Source organism: Chinchilla lanigera, unplaced genomic scaffold (assembly GCF_000276665.1).
Source record: "Chinchilla lanigera isolate Chin_1 unplaced genomic scaffold, ChiLan1.0 scaffold00068, whole genome shotgun sequence".
NCBI classification, from domain to species: Eukaryota; Metazoa; Chordata; class Mammalia; order Rodentia; family Chinchillidae; genus Chinchilla; species Chinchilla lanigera.
This window is the reverse complement of record NW_004955469.1, coordinates 8,525,122-8,551,011: the sequence shown is the minus strand read 5'-3', so window position 1 is coordinate 8,551,011 and position 25,890 is coordinate 8,525,122. Positions and strand designations below refer to the sequence as shown.

The window sequence follows — 25,890 nt, the reverse complement described above, 5'->3', positions numbered from 1 at the left end:
TTTTTTTTTTTCTCTGGTACCGGGAACCGAACTCACGACCTTGCGCTTGCCAGGCAGGCGCTTTTGCCGCTGAGCTAAATCCCCAGCCCCTCTTACTCTTCTTTCTTAAAGTTAACCTATATGTAGACCTTTATTCTTCCCAACAAATGTTATAGGAAGTTTACCCATTTCTTCCAAAAACCACCTGGAATTTTGATATGGATTGCACTGACTTCAAAAATTAACTTAGGGTGCTGCCAGGTTTTTATAATAGTAAATCATCTATTCAACCGATCTACCAGGATTTCCTGGCTTTTAAAAGTTTTCTACATAGAATTCATATATATTCTGCAGTGGTCCCCAGATATTTTATGGGCTTTGATAATATCAGGAATGATGTTTTAATTTTTATTATTTCTAAATTGACTATTGCTGGCATGGAGAGATTATTTCAATTTTTTGTAAGTTCCTCTTTTTTCCAGCAATTTTAATGAGCTCTTCTTGGTTTTAATGGTTTGTTTATTGATTCTGTTTTTTCTTATTTATATGAGCATGTTATCTACAGAAAGCTGTTCTTTTTTCACCTCTCCCATCTTTCCCTCCACACTTGCTTTTGCATGTTTATGTATGTTACTAGGGACTGAACCTAGGGCCCTTGCACTGAGCTATATCTCCAGCCCTTTTGACAAATATTTTATTCTGAGATAGGGCCTTACTAAGTCACTAAATTGCCCAGACTGAGCTCAGACTCATGAGCTTGCGATCCTCCTGCCTCAGCCCTCCCCCTGGCTTCTTTATCTTTCCACAGCGCCTTAGCAATAATTTCTATCTAGTTCTATGTCAAACAATATTAATGGTGGCGGCTATCCTTTCTGTGTTCCCAAAATTGAAGGGAAAAAGTACATCTAAAGCTTAATCATCACATACAATTGTTACAGGATTTTACTGTCTTTATCCTACTCATTTATTAAGAGTTTTCAAGCTGGATGTGGTGGTTCACAGGTGTAATCCCAGCACTCCAAGTCTGGCAACAAACCGTTGAACTTATCAAAGGGTTTTTCTGCTTTGATTGAGACAATTACTATTTTACTCCTTGCTTTTCTTTCTTTCTTTCTTTCTTTCTTTCTTTCTTTCTTTCTTTCTTTCTTTCTTTCTTTCTTTCTTTCTTTTTCCAATACTGGGGATTGAACCTAAGGTCTTCATACTGAGCTCTCTTTTCTTTTGAGACAAGACCTTGCTAAATTGCCCAGTCTGGGCTCAAACTTGTGATCCTTCTGTCTCGGTCTCTTAAGAGTGCTGGGATTGGGGCTGGGGATTTAGTTCAGCGGCACAGCGCCTGCCTGGCAAGCGCGACGTCGTGAGTTCAATTCCCGGTACCGAAAAACAAACAAACAAACAAAATTGCTGGGATTACAAATGTGTGCCACCATGCTCAGATCTTAAGTACATTTCACAATTTATTAGTTTTTAATACATTATTAGATTATGTAATAGATTATGTAATACATTAGTAGACATTTTTTAGCCCAAGAGTTATACCAAAATATGTAATTTAGTTTGCAAACACATGACTTTTTAAGCTCTTTTTCTTCATTTTGAGTTTTGTTGCACTACAATCAAACAACCTCATCTGCATGGTATGGATCCTCTGGAATATTTTGAAGATTCTGTGCTTGTCCTATGGCCGGCTTCATGGTCATAAATACTTCCTGGGCTTGAAAGGATGATGTTCAATGTGGAGTCCTATAAACTTCTCAAGATAAGCGTGAGCTTATGCAATTCAATTTTATTACTCACAGCATTCAATTCTGTAATTTCTCTACCTTTTTTTCTCTTGGACCTATCACTTTCAGAAATAGTGGCAATAAAATCTGTAAGTACAATTACTGATTCTTCCTGCCCTCTGTCCATTGTGGCCTGATGAACTTTGCACCTATGTTACAAGTTGCCTATATGTTCATAGTGGCTCTGTCTTCCTGTCTATTTGTCTTCTTACTGGCATATATCGTTTCTCCATTTTGCTTGATGATTTTTTGCATTAATTTCTATTTTGTGAGACATTAAGTTTGTTATCTCAGCTTACTTTGATTTATTTGACTGCCATGTCTTTTTCAATACTTTTTTAGGATATATTTTTTCAATCCTTTTATTTCAGTAGTTCCGTATTTTTAAATTTTAGTATATGTTCTTAGTATATATATTATTAGACTTTCTGTCTTTTCTTTGATGAATTTTACTCATTTCCATTTAATATAGTTGTTGTTACTATTATGTTTATTTCTATCACCACTTCATTCTATATTTTCCACATATTATATTTTTTATTCATTCCTTTTCAGCTTACCACTGGCTAGTTTCCTTCTGTTAGTTGAAAGTTGTACATTTCATTTTGGTTTCAAAGTAACTATCCTTACTAAATCACTCATCTCTTTGTTTTGTTTTGTTTTATTTTGTTTTTTTGAGACAGGGTCTCTCTGTGCAGTTCAGGCTGACCTTAAAATTACTATGTAGCCCAGGCTGCTCTTGACCTTGTGGTGATCTTTGTGCCTCATCCCCCCAAGTGCTGAGATTACAGGTGTGCACCACCACATCTGGTTTATGCAGATCACTCACAGAAATGGTTTATTATCATTTCCTGCTAAGTAGGTGCTTTAATATTCTCTCATGCCTCTTTATTTCCTCCATGCCCACCTCCTTAGGCAGACACTGTGTGGATTAAAATTTGGGTTCATTCTGCTTATGGATGCTCTTTCTCTTTTTCTCTTTCTTCTTCTCAACAAGAGTCTTTACCAAGATCTCTGACCACCTTCACGTCTCAAATCCCTTGAAGCTTCCCTGGATTTGCTTCTCTTCTTATTTGAGAATTTCCTCCAAACACATTTATAATCTGGGTTCTTTCTGGAGCACCCATTCTAAAGCTCTAAAATCTGAGAATTTTTTTTTTTTCTTCAACCTTGAATGAGAGTTTCACTAGATATACAATTCTGGTTGAAAATTCTTCTCTTCACATTTAAAAAAATATCATTCCTTGCTGTGGTAGAGAAACTTGATGGCCAGTCTGATTCTTGTAACTTTGCAGGCCAGCTTCCCTCTCTGGAAAAAAATTATATATAGAGAACATTCATATATAACTCATGGGTTTTCCTTATTATTCCTGTTTTACACAAATTTGTAAGCTCTTTCAAGTCTGTGGCCTTTTATCTTTCTTTTACTGTCAAAAATTTTACCTTCACTATTTTTTCCAAATATTCCTTCTACTGCTTTTTAAACAGCACTCTCTATTCTGCACTTTGTATTACCAGACATCAACACTTCTGCTATCATCCAGCTGCCACATCTCTGAGTTTTATGTTGTTTTTCTCTGAAACATTTGCTGCTGTCTTCTGAGGTAGTGTTTCAAGTTGATCTTCCAGTTTATTCGTTTGTGTTTTTTATGGTTGTTTACTCTCATTTCATGTTGCTAGCACATTTCCATTTGGCTTACAACCCCCGCTGCAGCTGGTAGGCTCCATGTGCTATCTTTCTTGTGTAGGAAATGTGCTCTCCAGGGGTCTCTTTACTTGGTTCTATTCAGGTTCCCCGTGTCAGCCATGGCCTGGTGACTTTTGGGCACTTACCGAGGGCCAGTCTGTGAGCCCTTCAGTAGAAGAGAAGGGCAGATATGAGCTTCAAGTATGAGTCCCAGTCACCATGGAAACATGTGGCTTCCCTCCTGAAACTTCACAGGAAACATGGCGGATGGGAGATAGTCTAGATCACTGGTGGCAAATCTTTTAGAGCTTTTAATGATACAAACAGTCTGCTGTGGCACATGTGCCACAGATATGCCACCACTGGTCTAGATTTTTAAAAAGCTGCTCTGACAGCAGATGTGAGCCACTAGTCTATCAACAACTATTTTTATCAGTCCTCAACCCAGCAAGGCTGTTGTCACAATTTTATCAGGGAAAGGGAAGGTGGAAGTGCCCCAAAGGAAGACCAGAAAATGGTAGGAGTGGAACTTTTGGAAATTTCCTCCAGCCTGTTCACACCCGGCCCTTCGCCTCACTTCTGGCCCAGGCTGGGCAGCCTCCGGCCTCCCACAGACACCAGCTCAAACAGCGTGGTGTTTCCTGTATTCTTGGTCAGTTTGTTTTTTACTTTTGGAATCCATACCTCCCTCTTGCTGCTGTGGTTTCTCCACTATTGGCTTTGGGTCAAGAACAAGCAGTCACCATCTCGATGTAAACCCGAAGTTCTGCGTGACCCCCAGAATCTCTTACCCCTTTTTCCTGGGCCTTGCCTCTCACATCTTGGCCCTGTCTGGGCTGGAGAGGACTTCCTGGCACACACCGCCCCCAACAAACTGTCTCCCTTCCCCCTGGGCCGAGCCACAGGCAGTACAAACAGGCCCTCGACCTTCTCACAGGGGCTCAGGAGCAGCCTCACAGCCCTAAGGCCAAGCCCCGCCCCAGCTCAGCATGGCACACGGTTGCCACTGCCCACCCGCTACTGTGCCTCTTTACTCTCACGGCCACCAGATTTCTCATTTACAGTGAATCACCAGAGCTTAGTGGGGTAGAGGGAATCTGTTTTTCTCCCTCAGGCTGGGTGGCTTTTAGCCTTGGTTACCGCACTTGTCAAATGGCACTGACGATGGAGGGAAGTCTGTACAGTGATGACCAGTGTGAGGGCTGACCGTGACAAGGACCCACTGTACACCAAGGCCTCAAGTTTGTCTCCTCGCACAACCTGCCTGCTCACCCCTTTCCTTAGTCAGGGTTCCCGAGAGAGGTGCAGACAGTTGGGAAAGATGGCAGCAGCCTCCTGCACTTCCTCTGCCCCATCCTAGGCCAGGCATAACATCCAACTCCCCGCTTCTGATGCTCCCAGGGGACATGTCAGCCCAGGCCCTAGCTGGTGAGCAACCTGATGCCCCTTCCAAGGGCACTGCCGCCCCTTTCCATGTACTGCCCCCAGGACACCTGAGCCACAAGATATACATGACATTCTAAGTTAATCACCGTGTCCCTCATCTTGCCAGAGCGGCCCAACAAGGGTCAGATGGAGACTGTCTCTGCTGCCCCTGAGGCTCTGCAGGGACCACATTGAGAAAGAGAGAGAGAGAGAGAAAGAGACAGACAGGGACAGAGAGGCAGAGAGACAGACACAGAGATGCAAAGAGAGACAGAGAGACACAGAGAGAGAAGGATCCAGCCTGGAACTTAGGAATGAGGCTGCATCTGGGCAGTGTGCAGAGACCACCAACGGGGGCGGAAGCCGGGGAGTTGTGACAGATGCACTGACCAGATCCAAGAGTCACCAGCAGGTGGGGAGAAGCGGTGCTCCCTGGGACAGTGCTCCTGCCCACCAGGGGCACAGCAAGTTTCTAGTTGTCTCAGTGGGGACATATTGGCAGCTGGTAGGCTGGGGCAGGGTTACTGAAGGACTTGCAACTGCAAGCTTCCATCCTTCCCACATGGGAGCCCTGCGGGAAGACTGTGAGACCTCCTGCCACACCTCACTGCTTCCCGCCTACTCCTCTCCTCCCATCCAATCTCCATAATAATCCACAGACAGCGACACAGGCCCAGAGTCAGTGTCCTTCAAAGGTGATGGAGAAGTGGCCAAGCCAGGATGCTAAGTTCAGGATCAAAGCCCTGTTTGGATGTAGCAATAGAAAGCTTCCCCAGGAAAGCCTGGCTGGGGCCCCCACATGACCTGCCTCCATTTCTTCCTCCCAGGGACACCAGAGGGGTCCAAGGAAGTTCCCCAAGAGAGAAAAGAGGAACTTAACTTGCCCCGTGGAGTAGGCTGATGGGTTCATGACACTCATATCATAGAAAAAAATTTCAGGACACATCAATGAGATGTATAGATTTATTAGGCAAACTTAGAAAGTAGAAGAGAGCAGGGGAGGGACTTCAGCTTGAGCAGCTGGGAGGGGACCATTCTGATGAAGAGCTTCAGGCTGGCCTGCTTGAAAAAGAATGAGGCCAGCTTTTATGGATTAACTAAAGTGGGCCAAGAGCCAGCTGATTATTATCAACTCACTTCTGGTTTCATAGCTCTAGAAGCATCCTTATGGCTTTGGGGACAATTTGGTTCCTGTGAGATGACTGCTTTTGCTTAGGGTAGAACATAGGGTTGAGAAAACCTGGGTTACAGTCATGGAGTCATTGCTCCCACAGGGGAGGGGACCTCATTCTGGGTTGGTGCACGAGGCTCTGCTCTTCCAGAAATCCAAGGTGACTATAGGTTTCCAGGTGTTTCTCCAGGGAGTCTAGAACTGGTTGTTATAAAAGCTGGCCGTTTGATATTCCTGGAAATCTTGAAAATTACTCTTATCTTGATGTCCTCCATCTTGAAGCAGATGAGATAGACTAGATAAATATAGGGCTAATACAGCTTGTCGTACAGTCAGGGATCCGAGCCAGAGTTTTAAGGTAATAAGGGAGACATACAGAATGAAGGCAGAGGTGCCAAGCTTGGCACTATAGTTTTCTTGTCTCCTTTTTGCTGATCTTTATTTCTTCTATCCTACTTGACCATCCCCAAAGGGAGCCAGAACAGCACCACCGCTTTAGAGAAGGACACATCCTACACTCCCCTGACAGGACAAGCCTTTCAGGAGTCTAGAAAAAGCCTGGGAAAGAAGCCTTTGCAGTTTCTCTGGACATGGAAGCCTCTGGGCTCCCAGCATCTCTTCTCTCTCCCTGACTGAGCCAGGGCCTTCAGGAACCAGCTTAGAAAGACCAGAAGCCTGTGGGCCTGGCCTCATGGGACCTGGTAAAATGCACATTTAGGCCTTGCTCTAGCTGTCTCACGGGACTATCACAAGGCTTAGAAAATGAAATGAGAGGCAAGAAAACAAATGTCCCTCCCTGCTGTATTGTGGAAAGGGCCCCTTCTCTATTCAGACAAGGGTGCAAGGTCTGCTGGGCAGGCTGAGCAACCTGAGTGGGCCCGAGGTGGCCGGGAAGAAAAACAATGCTCCCACAACAATGGTGGAAACGGAGCCTGGGTGGTGTCCCATTTCCCAAAGCCTGGAACCTGAGATCCTCATTTAACCTACAACTCTGGAGAGGAGAGAGAGGGAATGAAAGAGAGAGAGAGGCCCAGCCTGTGGCCTGACACAGCAGGGTAACCACACTGAGTGCCCCTCAAGCCAGTCTAGTCCAGACCTGACCACACAGCAGAGGCCTAAATTAGATTGGTATTCTTGTTGGCAATAATAAGAATTCTGCTGTTTACTAAGCACTTGGTATATGGCAAGAAGTGCTGAGAGCTTTGCCCTAGCGTTATGTTCACTATAACTTGCTGGGTGGCCTCATCCCAGGTCACAAGGAGCCACGCCAGGATTTGAACACAAATCTCTCTGATTCTAGAGCCTGGGACATTTGCAAAGTGGACAGGACTCAGTCCTGCCTTCAAGAGGCTCATCCTAGTGAGGAGATGGCCCAGTATAGGAAAAGGTGGAACACAGGTCTTCCAAGCCAAGGGGTGGGAGAGGTCTTCAGCCAGGGGGCGGCAGAGCTGCGGGGGCCTGGCCCCATCTACCCACTTCTGCTTGTCCCTGAGGTCATGGGCTCTGAGCTCTCTGGGAGAAGGAACGTGCCTGTCTTCATCACTGGCCTGGCACCCGGCAGTGCTGGGAGAATATTGGCCAGTGAAAGCAAGAAGGAAAAATGTGCATCCACCAGATTGGGACGTGTCACTGCGGGCCTATGACGGGTCTGGAGGGCTCAGCAGGTGATATGTAAAAGCCCCTCACTCTGGCTTGGTGCGATAAAAAGTAGGCAAGGCACAGACACAATCACTTACAGGGACCTTAGAATTACCTAATTTAACCTCCTTACTTCACAGAGACAGAAGCAAGTCTAGAGGGGTGAAGTGAGCTACCAAAGACCACCAGCTAGAGCATAAGCAGACTGGAACTTGAACCCAGGTCTACATGCGCCCAAGATTGCCCCTTTGCCATTGCACCCCAAATCTTTGTGGCATAATTTAACCCCTCTAAAAATATAAAGGACCATCCCTTAAGGATGTTGTCTTGCTGACTGAGGCTGGCTGCAGGCCTAGTCAGTGGCCAAGCTGGGCATAATCCAGGTCACTCGCCAACACGCGGCAGGGAAACCTGTCTGTGGAGTCCTAGATCCCCAGGGCTGATAGCATGTGGAACACTACAACCTGGCCAGCACCAGCCAGGTCAGGCTAAGCCTGGAGCTGGCAAACTGGGTCACTACTGGATACTCGAAGGTCTTCGGAGAGCCCTCCCAGCATAGATCTTCTTTCCCTCCTATCTGAAATACCCACTTCCCTGCTCCTACCAATGGTCCTATTTACAAGTCAGTGTCTGTCTCCAGGAGCATCCAGCAGCATCTCCAGCACAGAAAGACACCCCTGCATCCCTGCGCCCTACACGACACCATGCACAGGGCCTGGTGTGCAGGCGCCCTTGGGGACTGGGGGCTGAGGGAGAGTGGGATCCTAGCTGGCGTGCTGCATCTCCTTGCCCCAGTCTCCAGGCTGTGAGTTTTTAGGGAACACCCAAAACGGGAGACACCATCCTCAGCCATTGTTGCCACAGGAAGAGAATCTTACTGGTGCTACTCAGGTTGGAGAAGAATTCTCTGTCCCCAGAAACCTTGTGCCACCCTGCAGTGTCCAGCTACAAGAAGCCAGGCCTTTCCCTGGCTCAACAATCACTATGATAAACCACTCTGTTGATGGAACACTTTCCGTGTACCAGCTTTGTGCCTAATGCTCAGCCACCCACAAGAAATGCCCCCCAAAATGTGCATTGCTGGCATCACCCTCCGCCAGCCTGTGCAAGTGCACTTTAATAGTCAGCAGCAGCCCCACAAGTGGCTCCATCGTTTGAGACCAGTTTATTGGGCGGCTACTATATGTTAAGCCCTGTGATGGGTGCAGGAAAACCCCTATGAAGCAGACAGAAGCCTGGGCCTCACCTCTGCTTCTGCTCTGACTAATAAGAGAGCCATAGTCAAGCTTGCGATTCGAATTTCAAAGCCAGTGGGAATCAGTGAAGCAAGCTAGAGGTGTGTGAAACTCAGTTCTGCCTGTGATGACAAGGCCCTTGACCCAAGCCTGACATGTAGAGAAAGCCACAGAAGACATGGAGGAGTGTCAGTGTTAGCTAGTGCTGTGTAACAAGCTACCCCTAAACTCAGTGACTGACACAATCAACACTGTGTACTGTGTATAAGTCTGGCTTGCTGGGAGGGCTATTCCACAGTGTCATGTGAATCCAGGTGGCATTTAGGTGTTGTTGGCTGTTGTCTGGCTCAGGTTGGGTCACCTCGTCATAGTCACCAGTCCTCTGGGGCCTCTCTCTATGTGGCTCTCCTCAGCAGGGTACCTGGACTTCTTCAGGTGCCACTGACTTCTAGGACGGGAAGAGATACTGGCCTCTAGGTCTAGGTGCCACACAGTGTCACATCCACCACATTCTATTGGTGAAACCACCCATCCAGCCAGCGTAGAACTGAGGAGAGAGGACATTAACTCCACCTTGTGGTGGGAGAATAGGTAAGGTCATGAGGCAAAAGGGAGTCGGGGGTTGGTTGAGATGCCTTGTGGGAAGGCTGCACCACCGTGGAGGTAGGAAGACACCTTAGGTAATAGTGTAGCCATGACTTCAGGTTTACCCTGGGCCCAGGGCCCAGGACAATCCGGCTCTTATCTTAACTGCTAAACCATGTTGCCACTTTGAATAGATCCTCTCTGAGCCTCAGTTTCCTTCTGTAAAATGGGAATTATATAATGTATATAAAGGGCATAGCCAGTGCCTGTCACATGGTCAGCTCTCAGGAAGTGAATGTTGTGTTTGTTGTTGATGATATAGAAGCTCAGAGCTGTAGGCCCCTCTAGTCTGCCCAGTCCATCCTCCAGGCTTCAGAAGAGAGCCAAGTCTCCAGCTGAAGTCTAGAGTCTTGGATGTGAATCCTGCTTCTGCCACCAACCACCACCAACCAGCCTTGGGCACCCACTTGTAAGGGGACAATCTGTGCCATGTTGCAGTGAGTGGTGCTCCGAGGAGGGTCATTCAGACATAAACCCTCCTTCGGAGGTACTTCCCCTTTAGCCAAACAGTTCAGGAGTGAAACAGCGTTGTTGGAGAAGGGGTGTGGTGAGCCAGAACTCCTGAAGTCCCTGAACCCTCAACCTCCCCATCTTGTCTTGCTGTGTTTTCTGTATGTGTGGGTAAATATCACCCCAACTGGGGGAAAGAAGTGACAGCACAAAATGAGACAATGAGAAGTGAGCCAGAAGAGAAATGGGGGAGTCGACAAGCCAAGGTGATGAGGTATCAGCAAGTGAGGGAAGGGAGACTCAGGGAGATTGACAGCTGCAACCTACCTGTTCAGAGCCCCCTCAGGAAAGAGAGCAACCAACAGTAATGCCTCCCATTTCTGCAGTGCTGTGTTGCTTGCAAAATTCTGTCACCTATGTGGTATCATTTTGTTCTCTCAACATCTCTGTTTGGGGATTCTTGTTTTAGTCCATTTTCTGTTGCTATAAGGCATCGCCTGAGACCACGTGATCTCTAAAGAATGGAAGTTTATTCGGCCCGCAGTTCTGGAGGATGGGAAGTCCAAGAGCACAGCGTGACATCTGTGAGGCATCTGGTAAAGGTCTCATGCTGCATCAGGACATGGCAGAGGCAGACAGTACCATGTCATCAATGCTAAGGCCTGGGATTTTTCAAGTGGAAACTTTTCTCACCTGCATCCAGGAGTGGAGAGAGACAGAGAGCGAGTGAGCAAGAGAGAATCAGAGAGAGTCAGAGACAGACACAGACAAGCAGAGAAAGAGAAAGATAAAAGATAAAATGGACATAGTGAGAACAAAAAGCAGAGGAACAATACAGGAGAGAATGAAAACAGAAAGGAGGGGAAATTATACTGTTGGAAAAACTGAGATGGCAGAGAAATGAGGAAAGGGAAAAATATGTTAGGGGGAAGGGAAGAAGTCAGAGTGGAGAAAGCTTCTGTGACTCCTTGAGGATGCCGTCTTTCCTCCTATCCTGGAAGCCTCTGAGAAGGACTTGGGGCTCCAGCTCTCCAGGGATAAGCGTGTCCCCTCCTGGAAATGCTCCCTCTGGCTCATAATCCCCAAACGGCTTCAGAAACCAGTATGTAAACTGAGTCCTGGGGGCTGTCCTCCTCCCTGGCAGCCCTCTGACTCTGTATTCCCACTGGCACGCTGGCCGGTGGCCTGGGCCTCTGCCCCAGCAGCTGTTGTCATTCACTGAACCGCACCCCAGCAATGGCAAGCAGTGGCCCCAGCAGCTTCCCTCTGAAGATCTCTTGCCTCTGCCAGTCGCTTTACCTTGAAATGACTTTGCTGTCACCCTTGCATCCACTTAATTAAGCCACCGTGCAGTGCCCCTTCCCTCCAATGTGCCATCTTCACCGTTATCTGTTCCTCCCATTCCTCCCCTCCTTCCAGTGCCAGAACCCACCCTCAGCCCCTCAGGACCTGGCACTCCTACTCCCTTACCCCCAAGGAAACCTAGTCCCCAAGAACCCTCCAGTACTCTCCCCTCAGCCCACAACTAATGAGTTGGGCCCTCTAGAGCTGCCTTATTTCCCTGCAGCCCCATACCAGTAATTTCATTAAGGAAACTGCACGCTCTGCCGAGCTGCTCAAGGAATCAGACAGCAGGAGCTGAAGCTGCGTAATGAGGCCTGTGGGCCAGCGGTGCCTTCCCCCAGCCCCCCTCATCCAACCTTCCCCACACAGCCCCTCTCCCCACCTCACCGTGGACCCTCCCTCCCAGGAGTCACCCTCCACCTCACGCCCACATCAGGAGACCTGCCTGGCCCTGAAGGGAGGTGACAGGACGGAAGGTGACCCTGGGAAATGACCTTCCAAGCTGGCCCTCCAAGTCCCCAGTCTGGGAGAAGGAAACCGGGCTTGGAGAATGGAAGCAGAGCTCTCTGTTTCACCACCTCTCTAAGCCCCAGTTCCTGTCTGTGAGGAGGAGAAGGCATTACCGGATGCTGAGGCTACTGTAGACTTAATAAATGAATGCACATGAAGACTACAGGCCCCTGCAGAATGAACAGTGCCCTATAAATGGCACCTATCATTATTATCACTACTATTCTTTAGCACTGGCCTATGGAACAGTTTGAATTGGGTGGGATGTAAAAAGGAAACCTAAAAATAAAAAGTCACTGTGTTCCACCTGCTCTGTCACTGTCAAAATCCTTCTGATGCTCCTGGGCCCTCGGGTCAGTTTGGCTATCCAAAGTCCAGCTCAGCAGAAGGACATGTGCTGCAGTCAGCACCTGCCACCCCTGGCCTTGCCTCCTCTCGTGCCTGTGGCCCTAGACACGCAGTGGCAGGACTTTGCTGGGGCCTCCTGTCCTCTCCTGACTCCACTGGGATTCCGGAGTGTGGTCCCATTCTGGGTTTCTGCCGCAGACTTGGCCCCTCCTTGTGGTGTGCTGGCTTCTCTGACAAGCTCTGGGAGACACCAGCATGGCAGACCTGAGAACGCTGGTTCCTGTGTGGGCACTGGGTGGTGGGTCCAGTGGGACACCTCAGCTGCCTGCCTGGCATGGAGCCCAACCTAGGAGACCTGGCTCCACCCACCCCGGCTTCTGCCACTTCCTCTGAGCTGAGCCCCTCGTCTCCTGCAGGCAGCCCTTGGAGAGGGTGTCCTCAGGCTTGACCCCCCTTGGCCCACAGAGCACAAGGCACATTTGTGCCACATTCCACAGGTGTGTGCCCGGCTCTTGCCCTGAAGTGTCTGGTGGGTCTCCTGAGGGGCTTGGGAACAGATCTGCAGTCCAGTGCCAGGCTGTGCCTCTGGGAGTTCGCATGTGGCTGGCTGCCTTGCAGATAGCTAATCTCTATGAGCTGGTTCTACTGTCCCTTCTGCTGTCTTAGTTGTTCCAGAAAGGAGGACAGACACTGGGAACAACAGAGGAGCGTTGCATTTGGGAGTCAGAGGTCCCGGTTAGGTCTGGTTTTCCCACTCGCCATACGAGCCTGGCAGCTCCCCAAAGCTCTCTGGGTGCCATCTGTGAGCAAGGCTGAACAGCAGTACTCTCTCTACAAGGTGGCCATCAGAACCGGGAGTCCAGGTGTGCATACTTTGCCCCTGGGAGCCCTGGGCCCATGTGAAGAACTACTCCATTCCCTGTACCCCCTAACTGCTGTTTTACCCGAGATCACAACTATCCCTCTTTCCTTAGACATTCCGGTGGCCAGTGGCCAGCAACATTGACAGAAATGAGATGCTGGAGATCCAGATTTTCAACTACAGCAAAGTCTTCAGCAACAAGTAAGTGTGGCATGGACCCTACTCCTTGGGCTACCCTCTCTTTGGGCCTTGAAACAGGGACATGTACCCCAGTCTTTCCTGGATGAAACGCTGAAACCAAAGAGGACTCGGGCTGGTCTTCACTCCCCATTCTTCTCTGTCATGGTGTCATCACAGCACCCTGGCCCTCCCCACTCTTGCTAGATAAGGGTGCTCCACCCTCCCATCCCCCCTTTGTCCCCAGACCCATCAAAGTTTCCTGTCCCTTTCTTTAAGCTCCTCTCTAAACCATGCTGGGGACAGTAACCCATCCAAGAAGCTGAGGGTGGGATGGCTGACTGCACCCTCTCACAGACCATTAATGGGTTCAATATACTCATGTGAGAAAAAGATAAGTATTTGTCTGTAACAGCAACTGTGAGAATTGGATGAGACAGATTCATTATTCATTCAACAAATGTTTACTAAGTGCTTACTGGGTGTCTGGCAGGAGAGAGAGGTGCCTGCCTTCGTGAGGCTTTTCATTTGTGAATGAAGTACACTCATCAGTGTTATCACTACAGACGTTCAAAGTACTTTCCATCCTGCTCTCTCAGCAACAAACAGGATCCAGAAGGATATCAATAATCTAGGATAATAGCTAAATTTAAGAAATGTAAAGTCTCATCTTGGGTTAAAAATTAATTTCTCTTAGGAAAGCTGGAGGAAGTCAAGGCTGAACTGCAGTGTGTCCAAGGGGGCATGGAGGTATTAGCTCATTCATTCATCCATTTGTCCATCCATTCATCCATCCATCCATTCATTTACTCCCCCATCCATCTACACATCCATCCATTCACTCATCCATCCATCCACCCACCTACCCACCTACCCATCCACCTACCTACCTACCCATCCACCTACTCATCCACCTACCCATCCACTCATCCATCCACCCACCCACCCATCCATCCACTCTTCCAGCCACTCATCAGGCATCTACTGAACAAATATTCTCTGCCAGATAAGACACTGTGCTCATCACTACAGGTACTTCAGTGAGGGATAGGGCCCAGTCCCTGTTCCCAAGAAGGTTTTCTGCCATGGGAAGAGGAAAGAAAAGCATGTGCCATGAGGACCAGGCTGCTTTGCTAGAAAACAGAGCTCTCTAACTATGCAGTGCCTCAGGAGGTAGTGAGCTCCCTGCCAGTGGGAGGGATGAGTCAGAGTGGAGTTTGTTGTAGAAGGGATTTCTGGGTCAGGAAGGGTTGCAGTTCATGGGCTGCTAGGAGTGTTTGATTCTGCAGGATTTCTTGAGCGCCCTCAAGAGTTCTACTGAGTTTGGGGTGTGGGTACTTCAGATCTGCTGGCAGGGCCACAGGAAAGATATTTAGGGTGCAGGGGGCTTTCCTTTTCCATGCAGGGAACATCCCAGTCAGGGTCGAGGAGTCCCCTGTCTGTTCAGCCTCGCCTGGAACCAGGGCTTCTTTCCAGGAATATTGGGCTTCCCATGAGGGTGAGATGAGGGGCTTGGAGGATCTTGTGCATCTTTCTCTGCCTGTCCTGGACCTTAAGGGGCAAAAGCCTGGCCCTGGCTCTAAAGATGCCAGGGACCTAAATAATTCAGGAACCGGAGGCACAGTAGAGGCCTGGCCAACCCTGGGGCATTTGACACCAGCTCCCAGGGGAATGCAATGAATTATTGACAGGATTCTGGTGCCCAGTTGCCGCTCTATTGTGGTCAGTCTGTGGGCCCATCTGCACCCCAGGCCTCCTCCAAGGGCTAATTACCTGAGAATCCTAACCCTACCCAGGCTGCCCGGCCCTTCTGCAGAGGCCTCCAGTGAGGAGTGTCCTCTTTACGATGGGTGACCTGAATGGCCACATTAGGAAAGTTGTCAAAGGACAGGGTTAGCTCCCACTGCTTTCACCCAGCATCTGGGGAAAACTGAGGCCCAGGAAGGTCCTTTTCCTGGTTCAGAGCCAGGTCTTCCACCCATACCTCCTAACACCTAAGCCAATGTTCCCTGTCACCCAAAGAATAGCCTCATTTCCAGAGAAATAACCCATCATTGCAAGGGGTATATGAACCCACCTGTCCTCCAGCACCTGCCCCTCCATGCTGACCCACCATTGGAACAAGACCTGCTGTGTTTGCAGCCGGGCTACAAAAAGGGCAGCTGGGGCAGACAGAGTCCTGTGGGGTGGCCACAGAGGCCCAAGTCAAGAGTCGCCCCTCTCCATCCTGCTTGGCTCCTTCCCCAGAGACTTTCCAGAGCGGAGGGGCTGGGGGCAGCCTGCTGGCTGGAAGTAGCATGAGGGCCTTTGCTTCAAAGCTGTTTTCATAGCAAGTACCTGTTTTTGCTTAGATGATCCCTAACAGTCCTTGAAAAAAGAGCAAAGTTTTATAAAAATGCTTTTCTTTATACTTTAAGTAAGGCTGAGATAATATCAATTGTCCCATTTCAAAGAATGTTATTTAGTAGTTTTTTGTTTTTTGTTTTTTCCTGTACCAGGAATCGAACTCATGAGCTTGCACTTGCCAGGCAGGTACTGTGCCCCTGAGCTAAATCCCCAGCCCCTAGTAGTTTATTGGGGAGGGGGAGGGTCTTAGGAGTTCAAAGTCCCAGACCACCTCTTGGAGGTGTGAGTTCAAGCCTCCTGTCCAGGCCATGGACAGCCCTGGCTCTCTGAGGTTATGCAGATCTAGGAGCTGGGGGCATTGCAGCTGGGATCTGCCTGCACCGTCCAGACCAACCTCAAGCCCTGTGCACTACTGGGGAGCCAGGAGTTCACAGCAGGAGAACCTTTGCCAGTCTCTGCACCACTACTGAGTGAAAAAGGTGGCAGCTCCCCCTTTAGGAAAAGGAAAAAAGCTCAGAGAGGTGGAAGCATGAACAGCAATCACAGTGGTAAGGTGGAGTCCCCTTAGAATCTGCTGGATGAATCCACATCTATCTGACTCCAGAGCCCGGTTCTTTCTACTGTCTACACTGCCTGCCTTCAGAGATGGTCATGCAGTGCTCGTGTGCACAGGGCTTGGACCAAGGTGTGAGGAGCAGAAGATCTGCCAGGAGGCCACTTCCTCTCACTGTGTGAGGAAAGCAGCAAGAGGGGACCAGCAGCGGGGGCACATGGAGTAATGAGGTGCCCGTCCGTATGACGGTGTGTCTAGCAGAGGCCTGAAGGCTGGGCCGGGAGGCTGTTTCAGGGGCTGGTGTTGAACATGCTGACCTCACAGGCCCCTCCAAGTGTAAGGACTGAGACTCTCAGGCAAGGGAAACCGGGAAGAGACCAGAGACTTCCCCGAGCCAATGCGGGGAATAGCTCCCTCTTGCCCCCTAGGGGTGTCTTGTCACATTGCAACACCTCTGCTGATTCCGGGGACCTTCTTTGACTGTTCTTTGGCATCTAAGGATAGGGATCAGAACCTGAGTTCCGGTGCTCAGCAGATGCTAGTGGAATGACAGGGACCTGAAGAATCAGTAGGCAAAGGGTCAAAGAAGGACAAAGATTCTCAAACTCACCCATAAGCAGCATTCTCCGCACCACTGAGCTTAGGGACTCTACCTGAGAAGCCTGACCTTGGCCGTGCAGGGAGTAATCCCACCATGGAAATCAGCAAAAATTACAGGTCCAGTGTTAAACATTGGCCTGCACATCCATGAGCCGGGGAGAAGGTGTCCCTTTGTGTGACAAGCCCTCCCGTGTTTCTGCTCAGGCCAAGCATCCTTTCGTGCCATCCCCTGCTGTCTGGGGGCCTGCAGGGTTAAGAGCCCTCCCCAGCCCTCCCACCCCTAGCTTTATAAAGACGAAATTGAGACTGGGAGCAGCACTACTCCCCCTGGCCTTTCCCTAGCAGAAAGACCAGGATAGGACAGGGGAGCTTCCGCAAGGCTGTCTGAGGGGAACCCAAAAGCCCAGCTAAGCTTTCGAGTAGTGGGGTGGGGAGCAGTCTACCCTTGGGAACATGAGGAGGCAGCGCAGAGTCCTGAGCTCCAAGGGAAGCATTTCAGATTCATCCAGTGTGGCTGCTCCCCCACCTCCTCTTCACATAAACGGCAGGATTTCTTTTTAATTTTTTCTTATATTTTCAAAATCTTTTAATGAATACATGTTTGCAACACAAAATGAATATATTCATCATGGAGTACCTATACATGGTCAGGAGCCAGTTCTGTATTGACGTTAGACCAGTTCTAAGTCATAAAAGCTCCTGGGGCCCTGGAGAGCTCATTGTCAGATGGGGCTGCAGAGTCCAGAGGAGCAGGGTCCTTCCCAGAGGACTAAGCTTTGCTGACCCCATCGCAAGGAAAGTCCGAAGGGCTCATCTCCAGCCCCTGCTCTGCCTAGTCCCGGTCAAGCCAGTGTCCCAGGACTTCTGTTGGGAGGCAGACACAGCATGCTGCCTGAAGACATCACCCCAGGGTGCTAGCGCCCCCAAGAGCTCTCCTGGGGAAATAGCCTCATGAATACAACCATACACACTGTAGAAGATAATGCAGCCTTGAGGAATGTTGTCCCGGCCAGCTCCTGCTCTCCAGCCCCAGTATGTGGGCTACCATCTCCAGCATCAACGTAGGGGCTGTCCACCCATCTCTTCCCTACGAGTCACAGCCTTTGGCATGGTGGGCTTGCTCCACTCTCTGGCTTCTTCTAAACCACCACGCCCCCTGCCTTTCTCAGGTTAATCGGGAGCTTCCGCATGGTGCTGCAGAAGGTGGTGGAGGAGAACCACGTGGAGGTGACTGACACGCTGATCGATGACAATAATGCTATTATCAAGGTGGGTGTGCCCAGAGAGTCCATGGACTTTCCCATCATAGGACCTCCTAGGGCCTGACCTCACTCCCACACACAGAGTGGTCTGGGAAGCATTCCAGGTCAGATGCCACCAAGGCAAGGCAGGAGGAGGAAACTTAGTCTGAAGGCCCAGGCTGAAGCCCTTGCGGCATAGAAGGGTCTTCTGTCCCAAAGTGGAAAGCCCAGCCCCTTCCTACAGTGACAGTGCTGGGGAAGGCCACGGGGATAGGATTATCATTTCTTCTCCACTAAGGAGGCTTTCCATTTGGACCTAAGTCAGAAATCACTGAGGAGGCTTTAATCATCACCAAAAGACCAGGCAGAGCCCCGGCGGCCCCTTCTGGCATGGCCTCCTTGCTCCATATCTGACTTGGCTCCCAAGGTGGGATGTTCTGGGAAGACAAGGACCTCATTTCCTACTCCCTTTGTCATACTCCTCCCTGCTCCCGCCTGGGCACTGATGACGCAGAGTGCAGCCCTTAATGCACATCCTACACAAAGGAAGGCCCTGCTCTCTGTCTCCTCAAGCTCCTACCTGGCTGCATGCACATGGGCAGTAAGCGTGGTGGTGAGGAAGCCTCAAGAATAAATCCTGATTACGTCACCCCCTAACTCTGCAACTTAGGCAAGCTATGTATCATCTGCGGTGAGGAAAGATATGGTGTGTGCCTCGAAGGATTGTTCTGAGGATTAAATGAGCCTACACAGAAGGTGCTTATAATGGTTAAGCGCATAGTGTGTGCTCAGCAAATATATAAAATAATATTGTTAGCTATTACCTTCTGACATCGGTTTACCCATGTGTGAAATGGGGCTGTACCATGATCTCCCTTCCCCAGGGTCCTGTGTACTTCCTGCCAGAAACTGCAGCCTCAGGGTCACAGTGGGTGCGGCCCTCTCAGAGTGCTCAGCGTGAGACAGGTTCACACTGTGTCTCGGCATCTCAAGATGCTTCCTGGAAGAACAAAGAGAGCATTTGGGGGTGCTGAACTCAGCCTTGGCCAGGCCATTCCCTTCCATGAGCAGAGGGCTAGCCAAAGGGCATCTTGAATTCGGGGCTTGGGAGCTCAGTCACCACAGGCGGGAGGATACAGATCAAGTGACAGATGCCAGTGGTCACAGAAGGGCTGATGAGCTGGGTAGGGTAGCTTGCTATGTTGAGATAAATGAGTTTGTGTGAAAGCATCTTAGCACGACATCTACATAGTGAGGGCTCAGAAAGTTGTGCCTTTCCCTTCTTCTGGGAAACCCAGACCTGCACATTATGGGGTCCAAGCACTGGAGGCAAGCTGCCTATCCAGGCCCACAAGTAAGTCACCCCCAGACCTATGTGGAAGACATCAGAAGGTGGGAGGGCTTTCTTCACCCATGTGGGTTGGGCAAGGATCCGGAAGGATTTGTCCCTGAGCACTGGGGGAGGCTGACACTCAAAGGAGATAAGTGGCCCAAGGACACAGAGCAGGAACCCAGTCAGGCCCGTCAGTTGCTGAGACTGGGCCCAGGTCTGGCACTCTACTTGCTCCAGAGGAAAAGCCCAAGATCCCTTCCTCTCCAAGGTGGGAAGCTGGGCGTTGGAGGAGTGGGAAGAAGTGCGACTCCACACCTTTGTACAGTGTCCAGGGCCCAGTCCTATCCTCGATAGCATGCTTAGCTCGTGCCATGCCAACCCTGCCTCACCAAGCCTGTAGGCAACCCTGGTTCTGAGGAAAGGAGATGACCTAACCTTTGGTCATCACTGAATGATACTCTCAATTATGTATACAGAGGACTCAGAAAGCCCACTGCCAGCCTCAGGCTCGGCTGTCCAGGGCAAGCCCTGACCTTGGACACCAGGAAGGAGCATAGCCAAGTGCCATGGGATCTGGCATCAGGTCCCACTGAGCTGGCAGTCCCTGTGTGTCAGTCTTCCTAAGCCCCGGTTTCCTCATCTGCCAAATGGACTGAGACAGGAATTCCCACCTACATCTCCTCCAATGAGTTGGGGGTAAAAGCATTCCTAAACACCAGCTGCTCTCCGACCCCTCTCCCTCCAGACCAGTCTGAATGTGGAGGTTCGGTATCAGGCTGCAGATGGCACGGTGGGCTCCTGGGATGATGGAGACTTCCTGGGGGATGAGTCTCTTCAGGAGGAAGAGAAGGACAGCCAGGAGACAGATGGGCTGCTCCCCAGCTCCCGCCCCAGCTCCCGGCCACCAGGCGAGAAGAGCTTCCGGAGGTAACAGGCTGGGGCCCTCCAGTTGCCCACTGCCCTCAGAGATGTGGGGAGGAGCTCTGGGGCCTGGTCACCGGGCTGGGCTCAGAGTGCAAAGCTGAGCTTCTGCAAAGACATACAAGAGGTGGGAGGTGTTTCAGCAACACCCCTCACCTGCTCCCTGCAAGGGCCGACTAGGGAGGCAGCAGGGGGCTCAGACCCAGCTGAGATGCCAGGCCTCCCACCAACCCGAAAGGAAGCAAAGGTCTGGGAGTTGATCAGTAACATGAAAGGAAGAGGTTGGACCCCCTGCCCTCCTCAGGGAGCGGGAGAGGGGGCAGAGGAGAAGCTCCTTGCCTCTCTGGTCCAAGACCCAGCAGTGCCAGCCAAGCCCAGGCTGCCTGGCCTCCACCCTGTGGAGAGACCCGAGAGAGAGGCCTCTTCTCACCAGAGTGAAGCCAATGGCTCCAGTTGGGATCCAGCTTCTCTGTTGAGAAGAATGCATCTGGGCATTTTGGTGGCCAGGATTCATGCCCTGCAAATGTCTTGCTATGTACAGATGAAGGAAGCCTGTGTCCAGGCTTGCTCCTTCCACATGCATCATTTTTACAAAAATGGAAATGCAATGGCATTTCCCAGGGAGGCCAGAGAGAGACAGCCTTGTCTGGGCTAGTGAAATGTTGTCCATAGGTCCCTGAGTCACTGGGGATGACTGATAAGTCTAAATAAAAGACCAGGGGATGATCGTAAGTGCAAGCAGGGCCCTTGCTGCCCCTGGAAGCATCTTCTAATCTCCTTCCACCTTTTCCTTCCCAAGTAAGGTTTACTTAGTCCCTATGCTAAAACAAAACAAAACAAAACCCAGCCTCTCAGTGTAATAGAACTGATAGGCCTTTATTGAATAAATGTCTTTTCCTTCTTTGCACTTGAACCATTTCTCACTCTGCCTCCTGACACCATACACACAAGCAGGATAAGCCCTGGGACTGTCACTTCAGGCCAGGCATGGTCCTCCTCAGACTTTGAGCAGAGCCCCGGGCCTGAGTGCCAGTTCTGCCTCTTACTAGCATGTCACCTAACCCCTTGACCCTGGGCAAGTCACAGAACCTCTCTGACCCAGATCCTTCAGCTGTAAAACGGGAACCGTAGCCATTAAACCCTGACCCCTGTTGTCAACAGAGCCAAGAGGATTATGGAGATTCAGGTTGAAGCCACAGAGCCAGGTGCTGCCCATGCAAGGCCTGGAGACAGCAGGCTTCTTACAGCTGGACAATGCATAGGGTCAGAATCAGATTCAAAATGCTCAGGGGAGGAGCAGAGAGTAGATAGGTATGAGCGGATGCCGGCACAATGGCCTGGTCTCCATCTACTGACTCTGCTTAGGAGAGAGCCACACAGGGTTGGCTGGAAGGCCGCAGTTGGGCTCTAACAAAGGACTTTCTGAGGACACAACTGGAAGCTGCAAGACCAGCAGGGGAAAGGAAAGGAGCACAGGTTTGAGTCAGGAGTACTGAGTTCCAGTAGGTCCCATCCTGACTCTGCCACTCAGTAGCTGAGTGGCTGAGAGGACCTCATCAACCACACCGCTGAGAAATAGGAATGAATTCAACAAGCTGACTTTCTGGCTACCCTCGGTGATGACCTCCTGAGGGATCGTGCAGGTAGCATCCATGGGAAACAGTTCTCCTGGGAGCTCTCAGTGACCAATCGACCACCTTCTGTGGGGTCACTAAGGCTCAGAGAATGCTCAGCCTCACCTTCCCACCCTTAAAATAGGCTCACGGGAATGCTAGGATGAATCCAGATAGTGTATGGTGCCTGGCATGGGGTAGGTGCTCAGCCAGCATGCATGTCCTCCTGCTTCAGACTCCGTGTCACCCTGAAACACCCAACTGTTTCTACCTCAAGCAGTACCTGGCCTTCTGGTCCAAGTGATGTTACCAAGCCCCTTCTCTCCTCCAGCACCACACCTGTAGGCAGCTGCTCTTTGAATGCTGTCCACGCAGGAGATTCAGCCTCCCTGGGTAGGAGCAAAGACCTCAGCACCTACCTCCCAAGATTGTCTGTGTAGGAAGGAGTGAATTACCAACCTCATGAGCACTTGGCTCTCGTGAGCATGGAATGCGGGTTCTAAGCCCTGTGTGTCACCAACATACGTTGGTCCCAGTCTCTGGAAAGAGAAGAAATTTCAGCTCTGACCCCCCACACACACACATACACAAATGCTGGTGTGTGTGCACATATTCACATGCACACACACCATCTGTGGGACCACAGGGAGCTGCACACACCACAGTGTCTCTAGGAGCCACATCTTCAAAAGGACAAAGACAGGAGCCTCAGCTTTCACCTGGCAGCTGAACTACAGAGTCTTAGGGCTTTCTTCCATGCTCCCTGTGCTCTGCAACTCTCTCCTCTTCTCATTTTCTCTACCTGGCCCGGCTCTCCAGCCCTCCAGGGTCCCCATCTCCTGCTGCCCAGTGCCCTCTCTGGTGTCTGTGTGCATGTAGTCTGCTAGGCTGCTGTCTTCTGGGTCTCGTTTGGGGGTGGGTTGAGATAGTGGAGCCTGTGGAAGCCGTGGAAGCCCCTCCTGCACCTGGGCAGGGCTGCTGGGCATGTTGCATGGCAGGAGCTCTGAGAGGTGTGCGTGAGCACGTGTTTAAGGGTGCAGCACACCCTGCCACCCCCACTAACTCTGATTTCTTAGCTCCCTCCACGCTCAGAGACCTAGAAAATCCTTCCCTTCCTCCCTTTGCCAGGCTGGGCTCCAGAGCTGCTGTGACTCCTAAGGCAGCTTGAGAGGCAGGGTCAGCTGACCAGGTCAGAATCTAGAAGTGAAATGAAGCTCGGGAGACCCCTTTCCAGATCAGTCGCTCTGCCTGAGATGGGGGCCTCTTCACACCAGCCTAGGGCCGAATGCCCAAGTGAAGCCTAGGGCTATGAAGGACCTAGGTCCCTGGAAGCCCTAGAGGTCTCAGCAGGCTACCATGTTGCTCCTCCTGCTCTGTGGCCTTCCTTGCTTGCTGGTCGAGTGTTCAAGGGCAGCCTGAGCATCTAAATTGTCATTTGCAAAATAGGATGAGAAGGACATCCAGCTCACGGGCCTGATGGATTACCCATGGCACGGTCTGTTACGGTTCCAAGCACCGGGCATTTGCTGTTCTTTGCATTTGCTGCTTAGGTAGCATCAGCAACTGAAATTGTAGTGAAATCGAAAGGGTAGTCATTCCTCATAGAAACAGACAGCTTTTTCCTTTCTCAATTTCCACAGTCAGAGACTATGGGCCTGTGTGGGTCCTGAGTGTGGGAGGACAGGGCAGGACTGAAGCTCCCAACTGACGGAGTCTGGCACTTCTCTATCTCAGAGCAAAGACAGAAAGCAGCACAGTTCGCTATTCAGTGCCCAGTTCCACCTTCCTGCCCCACCCCCGCCCACTCCCAGACAATGTACTTCTTCGGATTCCTTTATGGAGGGGATTTTCAGATTTTCCAGGCATAGAGTTCTTTCAGAACAAAATAAAACAAAATTAAACCCTTCCCTCAGAAACTACATGACAACTCAGGGCAAAGCAGCTCCACTTAGAGTAATGAGAGGCTGGGGCAGTAAGTCTACTGAGACTAGGATCCCTACAGCTCCCCGGAGCCCCTGCTCCATTGGAAGAAACCCCAGCCGCCTGGCCTAGAAGAGGCTGCTGAGACATCACTTCCTCCTCAGCCCCGAGCTGTTTCCTGCTCAGTGATCTCTGTGAATCATGGCAGCCAGAGACCAGACCAGTGCTGAATTAGAAACTAGCCTGCTTGCCTAACATGAAGATTACCTGGCCAAAGCTGAGCCTGGGCTGTGCTGTCACAAGGCCTTTGAGGCCTGAGCCGTGAGGGTGTGGAATAAAGTTTCTGGGAAAGGTCTATGCTGGGACAATACGTGAGGAGAGGGAAAAGCTTGCTAATGCTTATTTTCTTTCTTTTCTTCATCTTCACTGCCATGGCACTGGGGAGGCATTGAGAGAACATTTGAGAAGGGCTGCTGGAAGCCCACCTAAAGAGAGATGGGAGCACTGTTTTTCTCCTGCTCTGAGCCCTGGAGTGGTAGCTCACTTGCCGCCTGTCCCACCTTTCTTCTCAGAGGCTGACTGCCTTCTTAGCAGCACTCCAACTCGCTCACCCCCTCAAAGCAGGCTCAGCGCCTGTCTCCCTGGAGGGCCCCAGAGTCTAAGAGCTTCCCACCTCTTGGAGTGGATGCACCTTGGGGGGACACAGAAGGGGAGCCCACCCTGGGAACCTGCATCCCACTTTCTAGAATCACTGGATCGTAGCTTGATTTGGAGATTGGCTGATACCCCAGGCCCTTCCTCTTCCTCCAGAGGCAGAGCCTAGGGGCATGACAACCTAGGCCCAGCACACCCAGGCTTACTAGACAGCAGAGGCTGTGGGTTGAGGGTCTGTGGGACAAGAAGGCCCCTGGGGCACATGGGGGACAGCAAGGCCAGGGGCTGCGGCTACAAGTGTCTCTGGTCCACATCCTCTCACTTGCATCCCCTTGTCTCCTCATTTCTCCCCCATACTCAGCAAAGGCAGAGAGAAGACCAAGGGAGGCAAAGATGGCGAGCACAAGTAGGTGTGCCTGCCCTTCCCTGCAGAGGGCAGTGGGCCCCACTGAGAGGTGCAGCCAGCAAGGGGGGGGCATGCCGGGGGAGGGACCGGAACGGGAGGGGGAGGAACAGGGAGGGGCAGGTGGCTGGGCCTCCTGATGTCTGCTCTTGGTCCTTGGGGACGATCCTCATCCCTTGCTCTTCCTCTGCTGCCCTGTTTAGCTCCCTACTCCTGCAGGTCAGGTCCTTAAGCTTCCCTGTAAGGGAGGATATGGCTAAAGGCAAAGGATGGCAATCACAAGAAGCCAATGCCCCCTCCTGCTTAGTCCAGGTAGTTGGACATACAGTCCAGAGGCCCAGGGACAAGCTCTGGGCACTATGTGACTGTAGGGTAAGGTTGGAGCATGAAGACCTAGAAAGCGGAGAAGAGATGACCATCTGGCGGTCCCCACAATCTTCATTCCCCAAAAGGCTTCCTGGGGAATGGATGCACCAGGGCTCTCTGGGAAAGGAGAGGAGGAGGAGACTCAAAATAGGGGGTGCAGGCCACCTGGTCATCTGAGCCTGGTGGCTTGAGGTTATTACGAGGTGGTCTGCTGCCCCAGAATCACATTGTCATTTGGAGACTCTAGCATTACAGGGAATGTCACGAGAGCAGTGGTAGCCAGCGGTGGCCATTCTGAAGGGAGCCTCTAGCCAATCCCCTTTTTACAGATAACAAATATGTATCTCAGAGAATAGGGACAGATCTGGGGCCAAAAGACAGGGAATCTGATTTCCCATCCTGAGCTCACAAATGGACTCAGGAAGTCTGGGGAATTTCACCAGGTTCTAAAGTTAATTAATTTGACAAACATACTGATGAGAGCTGAAAAGCCTGGAATGTGAACTTCAGTTTTCCAGATAGGGAAACTGAGCCCCAGTGATACTGCAACAGCAAGCTGAAACACCGAAACCACACCCAGGGTTTGGAGGCAGATTTATTTAATGTTGTCGGGCACTGATCAGGATCATTCCCAAAATATCAGGCCCTCATCTCTGGTGGTCTAGGGCTCATATGGGATAAGCAA

General features: G+C 50.6%; 1 protein-coding gene across 7 annotated transcripts in view; it reads left to right on the top strand.

Annotated features, from left to right (window-relative positions):
* Otof (otoferlin) overlaps positions 1-25,890 on the top strand; it is an 89,117-nt gene that overhangs the window by 18,204 nt on the left and 45,023 nt on the right. For 4 of the 7 annotated variants that reach the window (XM_005400431.2, XM_005400433.2, XM_005400430.2 and 1 more), the window contains exons 3-6: positions 13,191-13,279; positions 17,924-18,023; positions 20,074-20,255; positions 24,798-24,842. In XM_005400431.2, the coding sequence (XP_005400488.1) occupies positions 13,191-13,279; positions 17,924-18,023; positions 20,074-20,255; positions 24,798-24,842 (416 nt within the window). The remainder of the gene's footprint in view (positions 1-13,190; positions 13,280-17,923; positions 18,024-20,073; positions 20,256-24,797; positions 24,843-25,890) is intronic. The other 3 variants (XM_013522673.1, XM_013522675.1, XM_013522672.1) reach the window with 1 other exon arrangement.